Raw genomic sequence first — 13,314 nt, forward strand, 5'->3', positions numbered from 1 at the left:
GGTAAAGCTGCGTACATCTTATCCTTCTTGTGAAAACTACTGGACTTGTTGTTGTTTGTTGTTAATACTTTTATAGATTCGTTTCTTTTTTATTTTGGTGTTATAAGAGGAAAAAATGAAGAAGAAACCAAAATCAGTTAAGGAGGAGAAAAGAAGGACCTCAAAGATCAGAACAAGACTAGCAGTATGTCATTGAAAAAAAAGAATGAGAACTCTACCACCACCGTCTTAAAGCTTGACATGCATTGTGAAGTTTATTCCAAGAAATTCAAACATTATATTCAATTGAACATTTGGGAGGTATTTAAAAAGATATTAATCTGGCATTAACAATTTGTAGAGTGTTTTAAGTTATAATGTGTTAATCTAAGAAAATAACATGCTATAATTGGCTACCATTAACTATACACTACATATAAGTATTCGACATAAAATAACATGCTATAATGCCTTACCATTAGCTATACACTACATTAAGTGTTCTATATAAATAAAAAAAAATTATGAATTAAGCCAAATGTAAGCTACTTACCAGTGTTTTCTTCTCATAGTAAAGTGAGAAAACTACCTAATTCGTTATTAGTTGCTAGTCTATTCTGTGAATTTATTGACGTTTTTGAGCCTTTATAAATTCATTGATATTTTTAAGACTGCGAGTGCGCGATTAAATTTTTTCTGGTTATATAGTAAATTGAAGCTATATATATAGTTGTAACGACCCGATCGGTCGTTTTGAGCTTCGGCGTGTAATTCAGCAGTTTGAGGCCATGATCAGCTTCATCTCAGGTATATTGACTTGAGTGTATGGTCAGAATTAAAATTCAGGAAGTTTGGAGTCAAATCTAAATGGAAATTCTCATTTTGAAAGCTTAAAATTAAAGAAATGAACTAGGATTGGAATTTTGAGTAAAAGACCTCGGAATTGGGATCCGAAGGTTCCAGCAGGTTCGTATGATGATTTCGTACTTGGGCGTATGCCCGGATCGGGTTTTGGATAACCCGGGAGCGTTTTGGTGTCTATTGTGGAAGATAGCATTTTCGAAGAAATTACATCAGTTTGGCTTAAAATGCATTTCAGTGTTATTGATGTCCGTTTGGAATTCCGAGACTGGGAGTAGCTCCGTATGGTGATTCTGAATTTGGGAGCGCGATCGGAAGTGAATTCAGAGGTCCGTAAGTCATTTTGGAGCCGTTTGGCTAAATATAGAAATTTGAAGGTTTTTGAAAAAATTCGACCGGAAGTGGAAATTTTGATATCGGGGTCGGAATGCGATTCCGAAAGTTGGGCAAGTCCGTAATGTCGAATGTGACTTGTGTGCAAAATTTGAAGTCATTCCTGAATGATTTTGGTAAGGTTTGAGACACTTAGTCTCTTTTAAGGAAGCTTAAGTTGGAAAAGTCAACTGGATATTGACTTATGTGTTAGAGCGCTCGAAATGCGAATTTTATGGTTCGGATAGCTTTGTTAGGTGAGTTGGGACTTCGGAGTGTGTCCGGAAAATTTTGTGATGACCGGTGTAGAATTAAGCTTGAATTGGCAAAGTTAGTATTTTGGCGAATTCCGGTTGATATGTGAGATTTTGATCCGAGGGATGGAATGGAATTTCGAGAGTTTCTGTAGCTTCGTTATGTCATTTTGGACTTGTCTGCAAAATTTGAGGTCATTCGGACGTCGTTTGGTTGGGTTTTTGATCAAAAATAGAATTTGGAAGTTCGTGAGATTCATAGGCTTGAATCCGATGATGATTTGATGTTTTGATGTTATTTTGGGTGTTTCGAAGGTTGGGACAAGTTTGAATGATATTGTGGGACATGTTTATATAATTGGTTAATGTCCCGAGGGCCTCGGGTGGATTTCGGAAGGTTAACGGAATGAAATTCGGACCAAAAAGAAAAGAAAAAGCTGCAGAAATTTCTGCTGCAATTTTCTGCAGAAGGTCTTTGGACTGCAATCGTGGAGCGTACTTCGGAGACCTATATCTTTTGATATATAAGGAATTTTAAGATGGTTCAAAAACGAAAGTTGTATCCCTTCATGTCTAGTTTCCAGAAAGCTAAAGAAATCGTAATTTGGACATCTGTAGAGAATGTTACGGTCGATTGAATATGCCTGGTGGAGCTCGTTCTCCAGAATTTTCTGATTTCGGGGAGCCTACTTTAGAAGCTCATATCTCGGGATATATAAAGAGTTATATGGTCTACAACCTATAAAATTAAAGATCTTTGAGTCTAATTTTTAAATCTTCAAACCGTTTGTCATTTGGATATTTATACAAGACGTTATGGGTGTTTAAACAGAAGGTGTCCGACAAGGAATAATTTTAATAGGATGTACAACTTGTATAGCACAAGTGCAAGGTACAACTCGACGAAGCACAGACAGATTCTTTTATACACGGATTTAGCTCACTTTTCTTCACTTCTTCAAAGTATGGACGATTTTTGGGGAGCTTCAAGAGGGGATTTTCATCATCAATGTGAAGGTAAGTTATCCCCACCTATTTTGAGTTAAGTACATCAATTATGTATGGATTTGAGCATGAAAATTGTAGAAAAATTGAGGATTTAGGCCTAAGGATTTGAAAATAAGTTTTGGTGATTTGAGGGGTCAAATGAACTCCGATTTTGGTAAATTTTATATGTACAGACTCGTGGTGAGACGAGGAATCCGGTGATGTGACTTTCGTAATTTTTCGAGAAGTGGGCCCGGGGCTCGGGTTTTACAAATTTCGTGATTTTCGATATTTTTCGAGTCTTTTCGATTGAGTTATATTCCCTTAGCCTATTGTAATATATTCCTTGTGGTTTTGGCAAGACTCGACGCGCGAGGAGGTCGATTCGAAAGGAAAGGGCATCGCGGAGTAGACTTTTGGCCGCCTTGAGGTGAGTAATAGATGTAAATGTTGTTCTGAGGGTTTGAAACCCCGGACTTTCACATCGTAACGCTATATTGAGGCGTGACACGCACTTCATGGCGAGTGCGGGGTCGGATACTATTGGGGATTGTGACTTGGTCCATCCCGTGTGATGTTTATACTATACTGGTGATTGATACACATACTTCATTGATATTACTGGGCTTGATGCCATGTTTGGGGCCTTGTGCCGATTTGTAAAATCCTTCGAGGATTGATATTACTACTTAGCATGATTTGCATATCATTTAATTTCAGTCCAAGGTTTTAAATGTTGTTTTGCAAACTCAGCCATAATTCTAAGTGTTGAAAACTTAAATGATATTTTTAAATGTATTCCGGACTAGGAACTTCTATTTTGTAAATGTTCAAGGGGCTTATTATATTATTTTCTGGACTGATTATAAAGTGACTTGAAACAGTGGTAACAATGACACTGTGTGATATACTTGAAACAGTGGTAACAATGACACTATGTGATATACTTGAAATAGTGGTAACAATGACACTGGATGATATACTTGAACAGTGGTAACAATGGCACTGTATGATATAAATTGGTCAGGTAACAATAGCTGACCGGTCAGGTAACAATGACTGACCAAGATATTGCGCTTGGGCTGTAGGAGCCCCTCCGGAGTCCCTGTACACACCCCCAGTGAGCGCCGTCAACGATTAATAAATATGGATGGCTCGGGCTGCACGCCGTAGTGGGTACTGGAATGTACCATCATATGCATTGCATTGCATTCATGTATTTCTATTTATACTGTTGTTTAGCTGCTCAGTTCCATATGTTGTTGTATATTTGGATTTTAGCTTACTTTGTGTATTTACTGGATTTTCTTATCTTCGGACTGTAGTTACTTTTATTACTCACTGGGTCGGAGTACTCACTTTACTCCTTGCACCTTGTGTGCAGATCCAGGGCAGTCTCAGGCTCAGTAGATCTAGTTGATCAGCAGATCCAGCTTCTGGGAGTATCGAGGTAGCTGCACGGCGTTCGCAGCCATTGATCTTCTCCCTCCTATCCTATCTCTTTATTTCCGCATTATCAGACTTTGGATATACCATGTATTAGGATGATATTCTGTATTCTAGAGGCTCAGATTCGTGACACCGGGTCCTAGTGAGATTATATTGTGTATTTTGTTAAAATCTTCAGTACTTTAATCTTGCTTAATTGATATTTCTTTCCGCTATTTTTGATAAATTGGGTTAAGTATTGAATAATGGTCGGGCTTGCCTAGTAGTGTGTTGGGCGCCATCACGACCGGGATTTGGGTCGTGACAATAGTCCTCTTTAACTTTCTCTTTCAGAAAATTCTCGCAGCGAAAGTATTCATATTTGGAGGAAGGTTCAAGATCAGCCAGGAAAATCTTATATTCCCTAAGGAATTTCTACAAGATGAAATCGACTTTTTTCAACAACCATGCTAAGCACGAGTAAATTCACTTGTTAAATAAACAAACGTAGCCAGTCCCGCAATAACAAAACGAAAGCATTTGAATCTTTTTTCCTCTAATAAGAGGAATTACAAATAAACAATATTAATAATAAATTCAACAACAAATAAATCAAGGAAGGGACGTACATGCACAAATTTAAGGAAATACAATGAAGGTTGACAACAGTGTGAGGAGTAGCAGTTTGAATAAAACTTGGGTGGAAAGAGAACCATGTTAAGCTACTGGAGCAGTCACATGTAGCGGTGGACTATTAACGACTGAAGGAGGAGGAGGAGGAGGAGGAGAAGAAGGAGGAGGAGGAGGAGGAGGAGGAGGAGGAGGAGAAGAAGAAGGGGGGAGGAGGAGGAGTCAAGACTTTAGGTGGTGGCGGTGGAGGAACTGAAACCATAGGTGGTGGGGGAGGATCAAAGGAAACTTTGGGCGGAGGAGGAGGAGGAGGAACGGAAACTTTGGGTGGAGGAGGAGGAGGAATGGAAACTTTGGGTGGTGGGGGAGGAGGACTCTTTAAGATCTTAGGAGGAGGAGGGGGAGGACTCTTTACGATCTTGGGGGGAGGAGGAGGAGGGCTCTTAAGTTGAGGAGGATTAAAGGCTCTACAATTTCTTCTGATTTCTCCTGATTTCCCTGTTAGAACTTGAGTGTTACCTAACTTGATCAATGCATTTGCAAAAGCTTGTTGGAAGGCTCTTGGATTAGCAGCAAAATTCGCCACAGCCCCAGCGGTTGATTTGTCAGAAGCAAGTAACTGATCAACCTTCAATATCCCTTTCTTCAACCTTAGCTGTTTGTAAAAGGAATTATCGACAACAAATGAAGTGTTTTGGTCCAAGAAAACAGATGGGTCACCACTAGAAGAACATGTCTTTCTAAGGCGGTTAAACAAGTTAGTATCCATGCTCCCATCTGCCCTTGATAGCCTATCGCCTTTAAACAAACTACAATGTGTAATTCCCACGGTGTGGCCACCTAAAAGAGTCACCATGTCATTCATAGTAAACCCTTTGTTTTTGAAAAATTGAAATGCTTGTGGCACGGTTAAACTAGGGCCCGGCAAGTTCACTTGTGATGGGTCTGACACTAGCCCATCGCGCCTACCGGTGGGAATGCTGTAGCTCGGTCCTCCGGCTAATGCAACTGCATCTCGGGTGGCTAATGCAATGATGTCTGCACAAGAGACTGTCATAGCACATGTAGCCTCTAATTTACTCTTTATCTGATCAATCAGCTCGTATCCTCGTACTGACCCATTTGCTCCTGCATTTTTTTCTGACTTTTTGTTCTTTGTGTTTTTGGAGTCTATCAATATTGAAGCATCGCAACCCTGAAAAGCATATTTCCATTAATGAGAAAGGTGAATTACTGTCTTGTCCCAAAGCTATGCATGTGATGTACTAGTTTAACTTTGAAAATACTCAACTTAACTGAGTCAATTTGACACATTTTAAAATGTTAGGCAAACTTAACACGTTTGATTCTTGATAAACGAAATGTGTCAACTAAAATGAACGGAAAGAGTATAATTTGTTAAATTATAATGGCAACAAGAATAAGAATTTCTTACCCTGACGAAGCAGTCATGAAAATACATCCGCAACAATGCCGCCGTGATGGAACGATCCGCAAAGAAGCGGCTTCGCACCGTATCTCGAACTATGCTTTCTGCTCGTGGACATCTAGCTTTAGTATTATAAAAACCAACTTGAAGTTGAGCTGAGACAAATGATAGCTGAAGACTAATGCACAAGAAAGACAGTAATATTATCTTCTTGTCCATCTTTTTTAGAAAGATCCCTTGATATCAGATTTAAGCTTAATTTGACACAGGATTTTAAAGGTATATATATGGAGGGGAAAGGGGAATAATGTGGTGGGGCACTTAGAGTTTTGAAAGTCAAAGCATAACTGGGATGCATGTCATGTTTTTAAAATAATAATACCAGAATTTTCTGAGGAAATACATTGTTTAATCAGCTTCCACAACTTCAAGAAAAATAAAATACATGTACGTTCAATCTATCTATTTCATGTAGTTCTAAACATATGAAATAGAGTGTTCTACAATTTAAACCAATGTTGCCTTGGACAGAAATAAATGTTGCTCTGGACCATAATAAGAAAAAAAAGTAGAAAAAGCATGACAGAATCAACAAATAAGATGATAAATATTCTACAAAACGGAATGAATAAGAACTACAATTCAACATGAACATTTTTTTTACTATACGTAAATTTTAAAATTGTGTATCACTTTGTGAACATTATTTGTATCTTTTCATAAAAGAAAATAATTGCAAATTACATATATAAGATTGATGTCAGATTCAGCTTGGATACAACATTGATAAGAGAAATCTACATAAACAGAATAAGTTACTGATATGTGTTAGTCTACAATCAAGATCATAGCAGAGGTAATTTTTGTATAGGTTAAAATCTGCCCTAAGAGAATTTAGCATAAAGCGGCATTAAGAAAAAAGATGCGGTCGAGGTCGACCAGGAAATAGTGGGATTCATGGCCGGGCAGTCAACAATGGTCGAGGTTGAGCACCAAAGACAGAACACTAATAGCTAGTTTTTTGTAATAAGATATTAAAGAGAATATTCAATCTGCACTTGTACTATTAGGGTTGATTAGAAATATGTCTCATATAAATAGAAAGAGAAACAATAGTGTAGGATATGTAATATTCATTTGATAAGAGCACTTTTTGAAGAGAAGATTCTCTCTCTAGCAAAAATACAAACTCTACATTTTCAGCAAGATTCTTGCTCACATTATTCCTTACTTTTCCATCAGATCCGAGAATAGTTCAAATATTCTAGGATTTGTCTGTCTTTCATCATTGTCAGAAGGAAGTACCATCCACCTAATTCATTTTTGGGTGAATCATTCTCCTTATTTACATAAATACCATTTATTGTTATTTATTGCTTGATATTCCTCCATCATTGCTCAAGACCTTTGGAATATTACATGTGCACTATTTCCAGTTCCTCATTAATGTCATCTCACATTATTTATGTTGTCAAGTTCTAAATCTAGAGACATCATCACTGACTAGGTTTAACCCTTTGTTACATAAAAACTTAATAGTTTAATCGAAAGTATATTATTTTTTGGTCAAGCAATTTTCTAATCATACCTTTGTATTCTGACTTTTATTATCATATATTATTTTTATTATTATAATCGCAGTTCTTTTCCGGACCATTCATTGCATTGAATGGTCGATCCGAAACAAAGAAATGCCGCGACACAATTTCCTAAGCTACTGTTTTTGCTTAGTGCCTGCGCACAAATGAGAATCGTTTACTGCATACAAGATTATTTTAACCACAAGTGGGAGAGGAGAAAATTCGTGGTTATGCAAAGACATGTCAATGACAATGTGAGTATAGTAGTTGGTACTTGGGAAGCACATATATAGAGGACCTTGTTTGAAATTTCAAAGGAGCAAGAAGAAGTTAGGATTCAAAATTATAATCATTTTAAGTTAATTGAGTTTTAAATTAATAATTTGTACATATTCAATGAATTTTTTAATACAAATACAAGGTTTTAACAAAAGTTACTAGGTTCGGTCGAAACCGCAACCAACACCGAATGGGTTGTACTTTTCTTCAATAAGCGCTTGATATTTCTTGGCTGGAGCTTGGTCTTCACGTAATGTTGCTGGTTTTTGTTCTTTTAGTTATCAAAAAGAATGAGAAGGAAGATGAATAGTACAACGGTTGTTATGTGTTTCTCTTATGAAAATGGACGATAATTTTTGAACTTTTCACTCAACTTTTCTTTAGGAAAAAAAGGAACCATCGTTAGGGGGATGCTTTCTACTGCCAGAGACGATTTCCTCCACAAGAAATGCACCTGCTAATACTTGTCGTAACACCTTGTTTACAAAACTTTTTTAAACATCCTAAACTTTTGCTCATTTTCGTTCATCATATATAATGCACTAACAACAAGGAGGTTTACCAATAATTTGTGACAACTTTCCTACCAGACTAGATTGTAGTGTCAATCTCATGTGCGAAGTTCGAGAGGTATTTGAGGCAACTTGAAACCTAAAATAAGAAATATTGAGAGAAGGCCAAATAAATATGCAACCCCTTAAACTTGCCCAGTTTTTTCATTTAAACACAAACTACCCTTTGTTCCCATTGAACACTTAGACTCAAGCTCTAATGTTCCCATTAAACACACATTGCTAACATGGCAATGCGCGCGAACCTCACCTCCAAAAAGAGTGTGAATGGCTAAAGTTTTTATTTTTAACTTTTTTTCTCTTTTCCTACATCTTCTCTCTTCCCTTGACAGTCATTTCCACCACCATAACCACCAGGTTTTTTTATAGGAATGTCATCTATGATAGGGCTTGAAAAAGAATCAATTCATAAAATCTCCACCGAGTGCGCTGAAAATAAAGATTAAGAATGAGGGCAAACTACTAAGGTTAATTACAAGCTATTAACTTTTTTTTTAATTAAAGCCATCACCTCCCGTGGTGGTGGGAGATTTGGCTTGGACCCTATTGTTAGCCCCTTGACAAAGTTCCTCAGCAGATATGGGTCGTAACAAAGATTTTCATGATGACCTTAGCACACAACCCGAAATTTGGGGCAACATCATGAGGGGCAACTCGGCATGATGGACTATGCGGGATTGACAAACGCACCTTGACGGAGGCAAGGCGCATTTCACATGGACGTGCGGGTTGGCATGACAATGGCAAGGCAAAGCCATGTCAAGGCAGGGGCCAAGACATGGAAAGGCAAGGCAAGACAAGAAATGACATTGATGTGGGCAGATCTGATCAAGTTGGGGGCCACTTGACATGGGCGAGTAGTTGTGGCAACGAGCGTGTGCGGCTAAGTCATGGTCGACAAGTTGTGGCTATGACATTGGGGCGGAGCAGTGTCAAAGGGCAAGGCTGGGCGCAATGCCAGCCTTGGGGGCACAATAGCTGGTCAAAACAGGCGCATGCAGTGCATAAGCAGCGGTTACAAAGTGTGCTGGGCACATGACAGTGCAGTTGAACGGTTACACATCAAGCATGACTGATCAAGGGGCTAAGCGGATGCATATTTTTAATCATGTCTATCATGATTGTCCGTCACTTGGGGCTTGTCAACTGATTGTCTTAGATGCTTCCAAATGTAATTGGGTTGCCTACACTATAAAAAATGTGCATAGGGTTGTCCCAAAAGGCAGAACTTAGACTCGTGGGAAATTTGTTACGACAAAACGTCTAAGTGTATTCCTAAAGGTAGGAAATCATTTCAGGTCTGAGAACTAGGTGTTCTTTGTTATTGACCATAGGGTTGGCTTTATTGTGTTCTTGTATTCACATATTAATACGAGTTGGGAAGAGATTTCTGTAAATTTCGTGTGTGCCTTTACTTTACTTGCTGCCTGAATTTTATTCTAAGTCCCAAATGTCCTAAAATAATTCTAAGTGTTGGAAAAGCTGAAGTTAAGGCAGGGCTTGAGTACTGCACAGAAGTGAACTCGGGCAGAATTTGAGTGACAAAAATAACTCCTGTGACAATTGGTATCAGAGCGTGGCTAGATCGGGGCAATGACACGACGTTCAATGGCTGAATTTCGTGAACTATGGCTGGTGGCAACGCCAACGCAGAATTGAAGAAAAAGGTTGTTGCATTGGAGGTACTCATCGAAACTATTGATGGTGATCAATTTCTAACTATTGTGACTCGTCTTGCCTATATTGAGGTAGAGATGAATAGGCCGATCCAAGAGTGTACGGATATGAAATCGTAAAATAGGTTGTTGCATCGTGTTGTTGGCAATGATGATGTACATTGTGGGGCAGATCGTACCAAAGTCAAAATTCATGAGCCTAAAGAGTTTAATGGTGCAAGGAGTGCCAAGAAACTCAAAAAGTTCTTGTGGGATATAGAACAGTACTTTCAGGATGCCCATGTGCAAGATGAAGACAAGGTCGCCATTATGACTATGTACTTGGTGGACGATGCAAAGCTTTGGTGGCAGATGCGCGTGGCAGACGATGTAAGTACTGGTAGGCCTAAGATTGACTCTTGGGAAGGACTGAAAAAGAGTTGAAGGATCAATTCTTTCCTAGCAATGCAGGCTGGATTGCTAGATTTGAAAAAGTTGAAATAAACTGGACAGGGATTATATCAAAGATTTCAGTTTTTTGATGCTTGATACAAGCAACATGTCTGAGGAAGACAAGCTGCACAATTTCTTGTAGGGAGTGCAGTAGTGGGCGCAGATGGAACTCCGAAGGCAGAATGTGAAAGACCTTCCTAGTGCCATCGCTGCTGCGGATCCGTTGAGTGATTAACGGAAGGCACAAGATAGTTCTGGTTTCTCTACTACTTAAAAGTCCAAAAACAGGAACAAGAACAAGGTAAAAGAGTGAAGGAAAAATGAAAATAACAAGGGAAATGTTGTTGAGGACAATGTCAATGGCAATGGCAATGGGAAGGAAAAGTAATGCGCTGGACCTTCGACAAACAAGGGACAAAATAGCAAGTTTGATGGGTGTTTTATTTGTAAAGGACCACACATGGTGGGGGACTATCCAAAACTTGAATGGCTTACAACTTCATTTGTTGATGAAAAAGGTGAAGATGAGTTGAACGAGGAAGAACATGAGCAGGAGATGGCATATTAAAGACCTATGGTGGTGCTGAAAAATGCAAAAACTGCTTCGTCGAGGATGATGAATTCTTCAGGTGTGGGTGGTTTGTTAGCCCCTTGACAAAGTTTATTGGCAGATGTGAGTCGTGACAAGGATTTTCATGATGGCCTTGGCACATAACCCGAAAATTGAGGCTATATCATGAGGGGCAGCTCGACATGATGGACTATGCAGGATTGACAAATGCACATTGACGGAGGTAAGGCACATTTCACATGGACATGCGGATTAGCATGACAATGGCAAGGCAAAGCCATGTCAAAATAGGGGCAAAGACATGATAAGGCAAGGAAAGACAATAAATGACATTGATGTGGGCAGATTTGATCAAGTTGGGGGCGACTTGACATGGGCGAGCAGGTGTGGCAACGGGCATGTGCGGTTAAGTCATGGGCGGCAAGCTGTGGCTATGACATTGGGGTAGAGAAGTGTCAAATGGCAAGGTTGGACGCCATACCAGCCTTGGGCGCACAGCAGCTGGGCAAAACAAGCATATGCAGTGCACAAGCAACGACTACAAAGTGTGTTGGGCACATGACAATGCAGTTGAACGGTTACACATCCAAGCATGATTGATCATGGGGCTAAGTGGATGCACGTCTTTAATCATGTCTATCATGTTTTCTTATTAGTTAGGGCTTGTCAGCTGATTGTCTTAGATGCTGCCAAGTGTAATTAGGTTGCCTACACTAAAAAATGTGCATAGCTATCCCAAAAGGCAGAACTTAGTCTCGTAGCAAATTTGTTAAGCCAAAACGTCTAAGTATATTCCTAAGGGTGGGAAATCATTTTGGAGTTGGGAACTAGGGTGTTCTTTGTTCTTGGTCATAGGGTTGGCTTTATTGTGTTCTTGTATTCACATATTAATATGAGTTGGAAAGAGATTCATATAAATTTCGTGGGTGCATTTACTTTACTACTGCCTGTCACACCTCCTTTTTCACCCGCGCCACCCGCAAAGGGGCGCGGAAGGGAGTTTTTTCCAATTAAAGGACAATCGAAACGGGATTTATTTATTTATTTCAGAGTCGCCACTTGGGAGATTTATGGTGTCCCAAGTCACCGATTGAATCCCAAATCGAGGAAAATATTCGACTTTCCAAATGAAGTCTGCGAACCAGAAATTCTAAGTAAGGAATTTTGTTGACCCGAGGGAAGGTGTTAGGCACCCCCGAATCCCGTGGTTCTAGCACGGTCGCTTAAACTGTTGTAATGGCTAGATATCTGATTTTAATACATATTATAATTTATGTGCTTTTATCTACTTTAAACCTCTTTTATTATTATTTTTAATAGAATTGCAACGTCATGAAAATGCGTTTCGAACCACGTCGCAATCAATGCACCCGTGGTTGTTGACACATTTTGACTCCGTTGAGATTTGGATTTGGGTCGCATAAATGCGCACCCGAGTTTAGGGATGTAATATTATTAAAATCGTGCCTAAAGAGTCTAACGCTTTATTACTTTGGGGAAGGCCGTGAAATTTGCTAAACGGCCCATCCCGAAGTCTAAATATTCAATTAAACATTTATCGAGGGTCCCGCAATTTGTGCGTTTTATTGGGCGAGGCTCATCTCCTTTATTTTAAAAGGATAATCCTAAAGTACCTACATTTTTTCCTATTAAATTTGTCTCTAAAAAATAAAAGAGAAAAAATCCTAATTAATTACATACTTAAAAATAACATATTAAATGCTAGGTTAAGACAAATGTTAACGGAAAGGAATATTACTAAAATTGTAATTATAAATACAATATGGAATTGTCAAATAATATATATTTAAAAGAAACTAATTATCCCATAACCAGATTAAACTCGCATTGTTAGATGACTTGAACTGTTGAAATTAATTATTTACAACTACTGAAAATTAGAATCAATCTTAATTACTAATGCATATTTCTAAAATTTATTAAATTTAACATTAACTCGCCTTGTTTGAACTCAAATCATGCCATAATGCCTAATTCGCGAAATTAATTTAAATTCATGCTTTAACTAAATTTAGCTACATGTTTTCAATTAACTTAATGTTGACCATATTAAAACCTTCATAACTAGTGAACTTAATCAGTTTTGCCAAGCCGATTTAGTAAAGACCGACTTATGTTATTTTTCCTCTTATTCCAATTATTAAACAGTTTGACAGTAATGAGCATGCTTAAATATATACTACCTAATAATCAAGTTAAAGCAAAGTATTATTTAATACATCACTACCAGATGCCTAGTTATG

The 13,314-nt window shown here is 38.4% G+C and overlaps 1 protein-coding gene and 1 long non-coding RNA gene across 3 annotated transcripts; one reads left to right on the top strand and one right to left on the bottom strand.

Annotated features, from left to right (window-relative positions):
- Positions 1 to 1,353: 1,353 nt before the first annotated feature.
- Positions 1,354 to 4,106, top strand: LOC142180670 (uncharacterized). Of its 2 annotated transcripts, none has more exons than XR_012709299.1 (3): positions 1,354 to 2,483; positions 2,816 to 2,883; positions 3,838 to 4,106. It is a non-coding gene; the product is annotated as an uncharacterized LOC142180670 (long non-coding RNA). The 2 variants fall into 2 exon arrangements; XR_012709300.1 differs by lacking the exon at positions 3,838 to 4,106 and adding an exon at positions 3,481 to 3,613.
- A 298-nt stretch (positions 4,107 to 4,404) lies between these two features.
- On the bottom strand, positions 4,405 to 6,167 carry LOC107800469 (peroxidase 44-like). The gene is made up of 2 exons (XM_016623675.2): positions 5,947 to 6,167; positions 4,405 to 5,706 (listed from the first exon to the last, which is right to left on the bottom strand). Exons 1-2 carry the CDS (start codon positions 6,157 to 6,159, stop codon positions 4,636 to 4,638), a joined length of 1,284 nt encoding a protein of 427 aa, XP_016479161.2. The 5' UTR covers positions 6,160 to 6,167; the 3' UTR covers positions 4,405 to 4,635.
- Between the last annotated feature and the right edge of the window lie 7,147 nt (positions 6,168 to 13,314).

This window comes from Nicotiana tabacum, chromosome 5, assembly GCF_000715075.1.
Source record: "Nicotiana tabacum cultivar K326 chromosome 5, ASM71507v2, whole genome shotgun sequence".
NCBI lineage: Eukaryota > Viridiplantae > Streptophyta > Magnoliopsida > Solanales > Solanaceae > Nicotiana > Nicotiana tabacum.

What these genes read in the sequence shown, in the direction of transcription:
- LOC107800469 (XM_016623675.2), bottom strand. Translation starts at nt 6,159, where the DNA reads ATGGACAAGAAGATAATATTACTGTCTTTCTTGTGCATTAGTCTTCAG. An exon ending in TTCATGACTGCTTCGTCAGG is followed by an intron (nt 5,707 to 5,946) that starts GTAAGAAATTCT and finishes TATGCTTTTCAG; the next exon opens with GGTTGCGATGCTTCAATATT.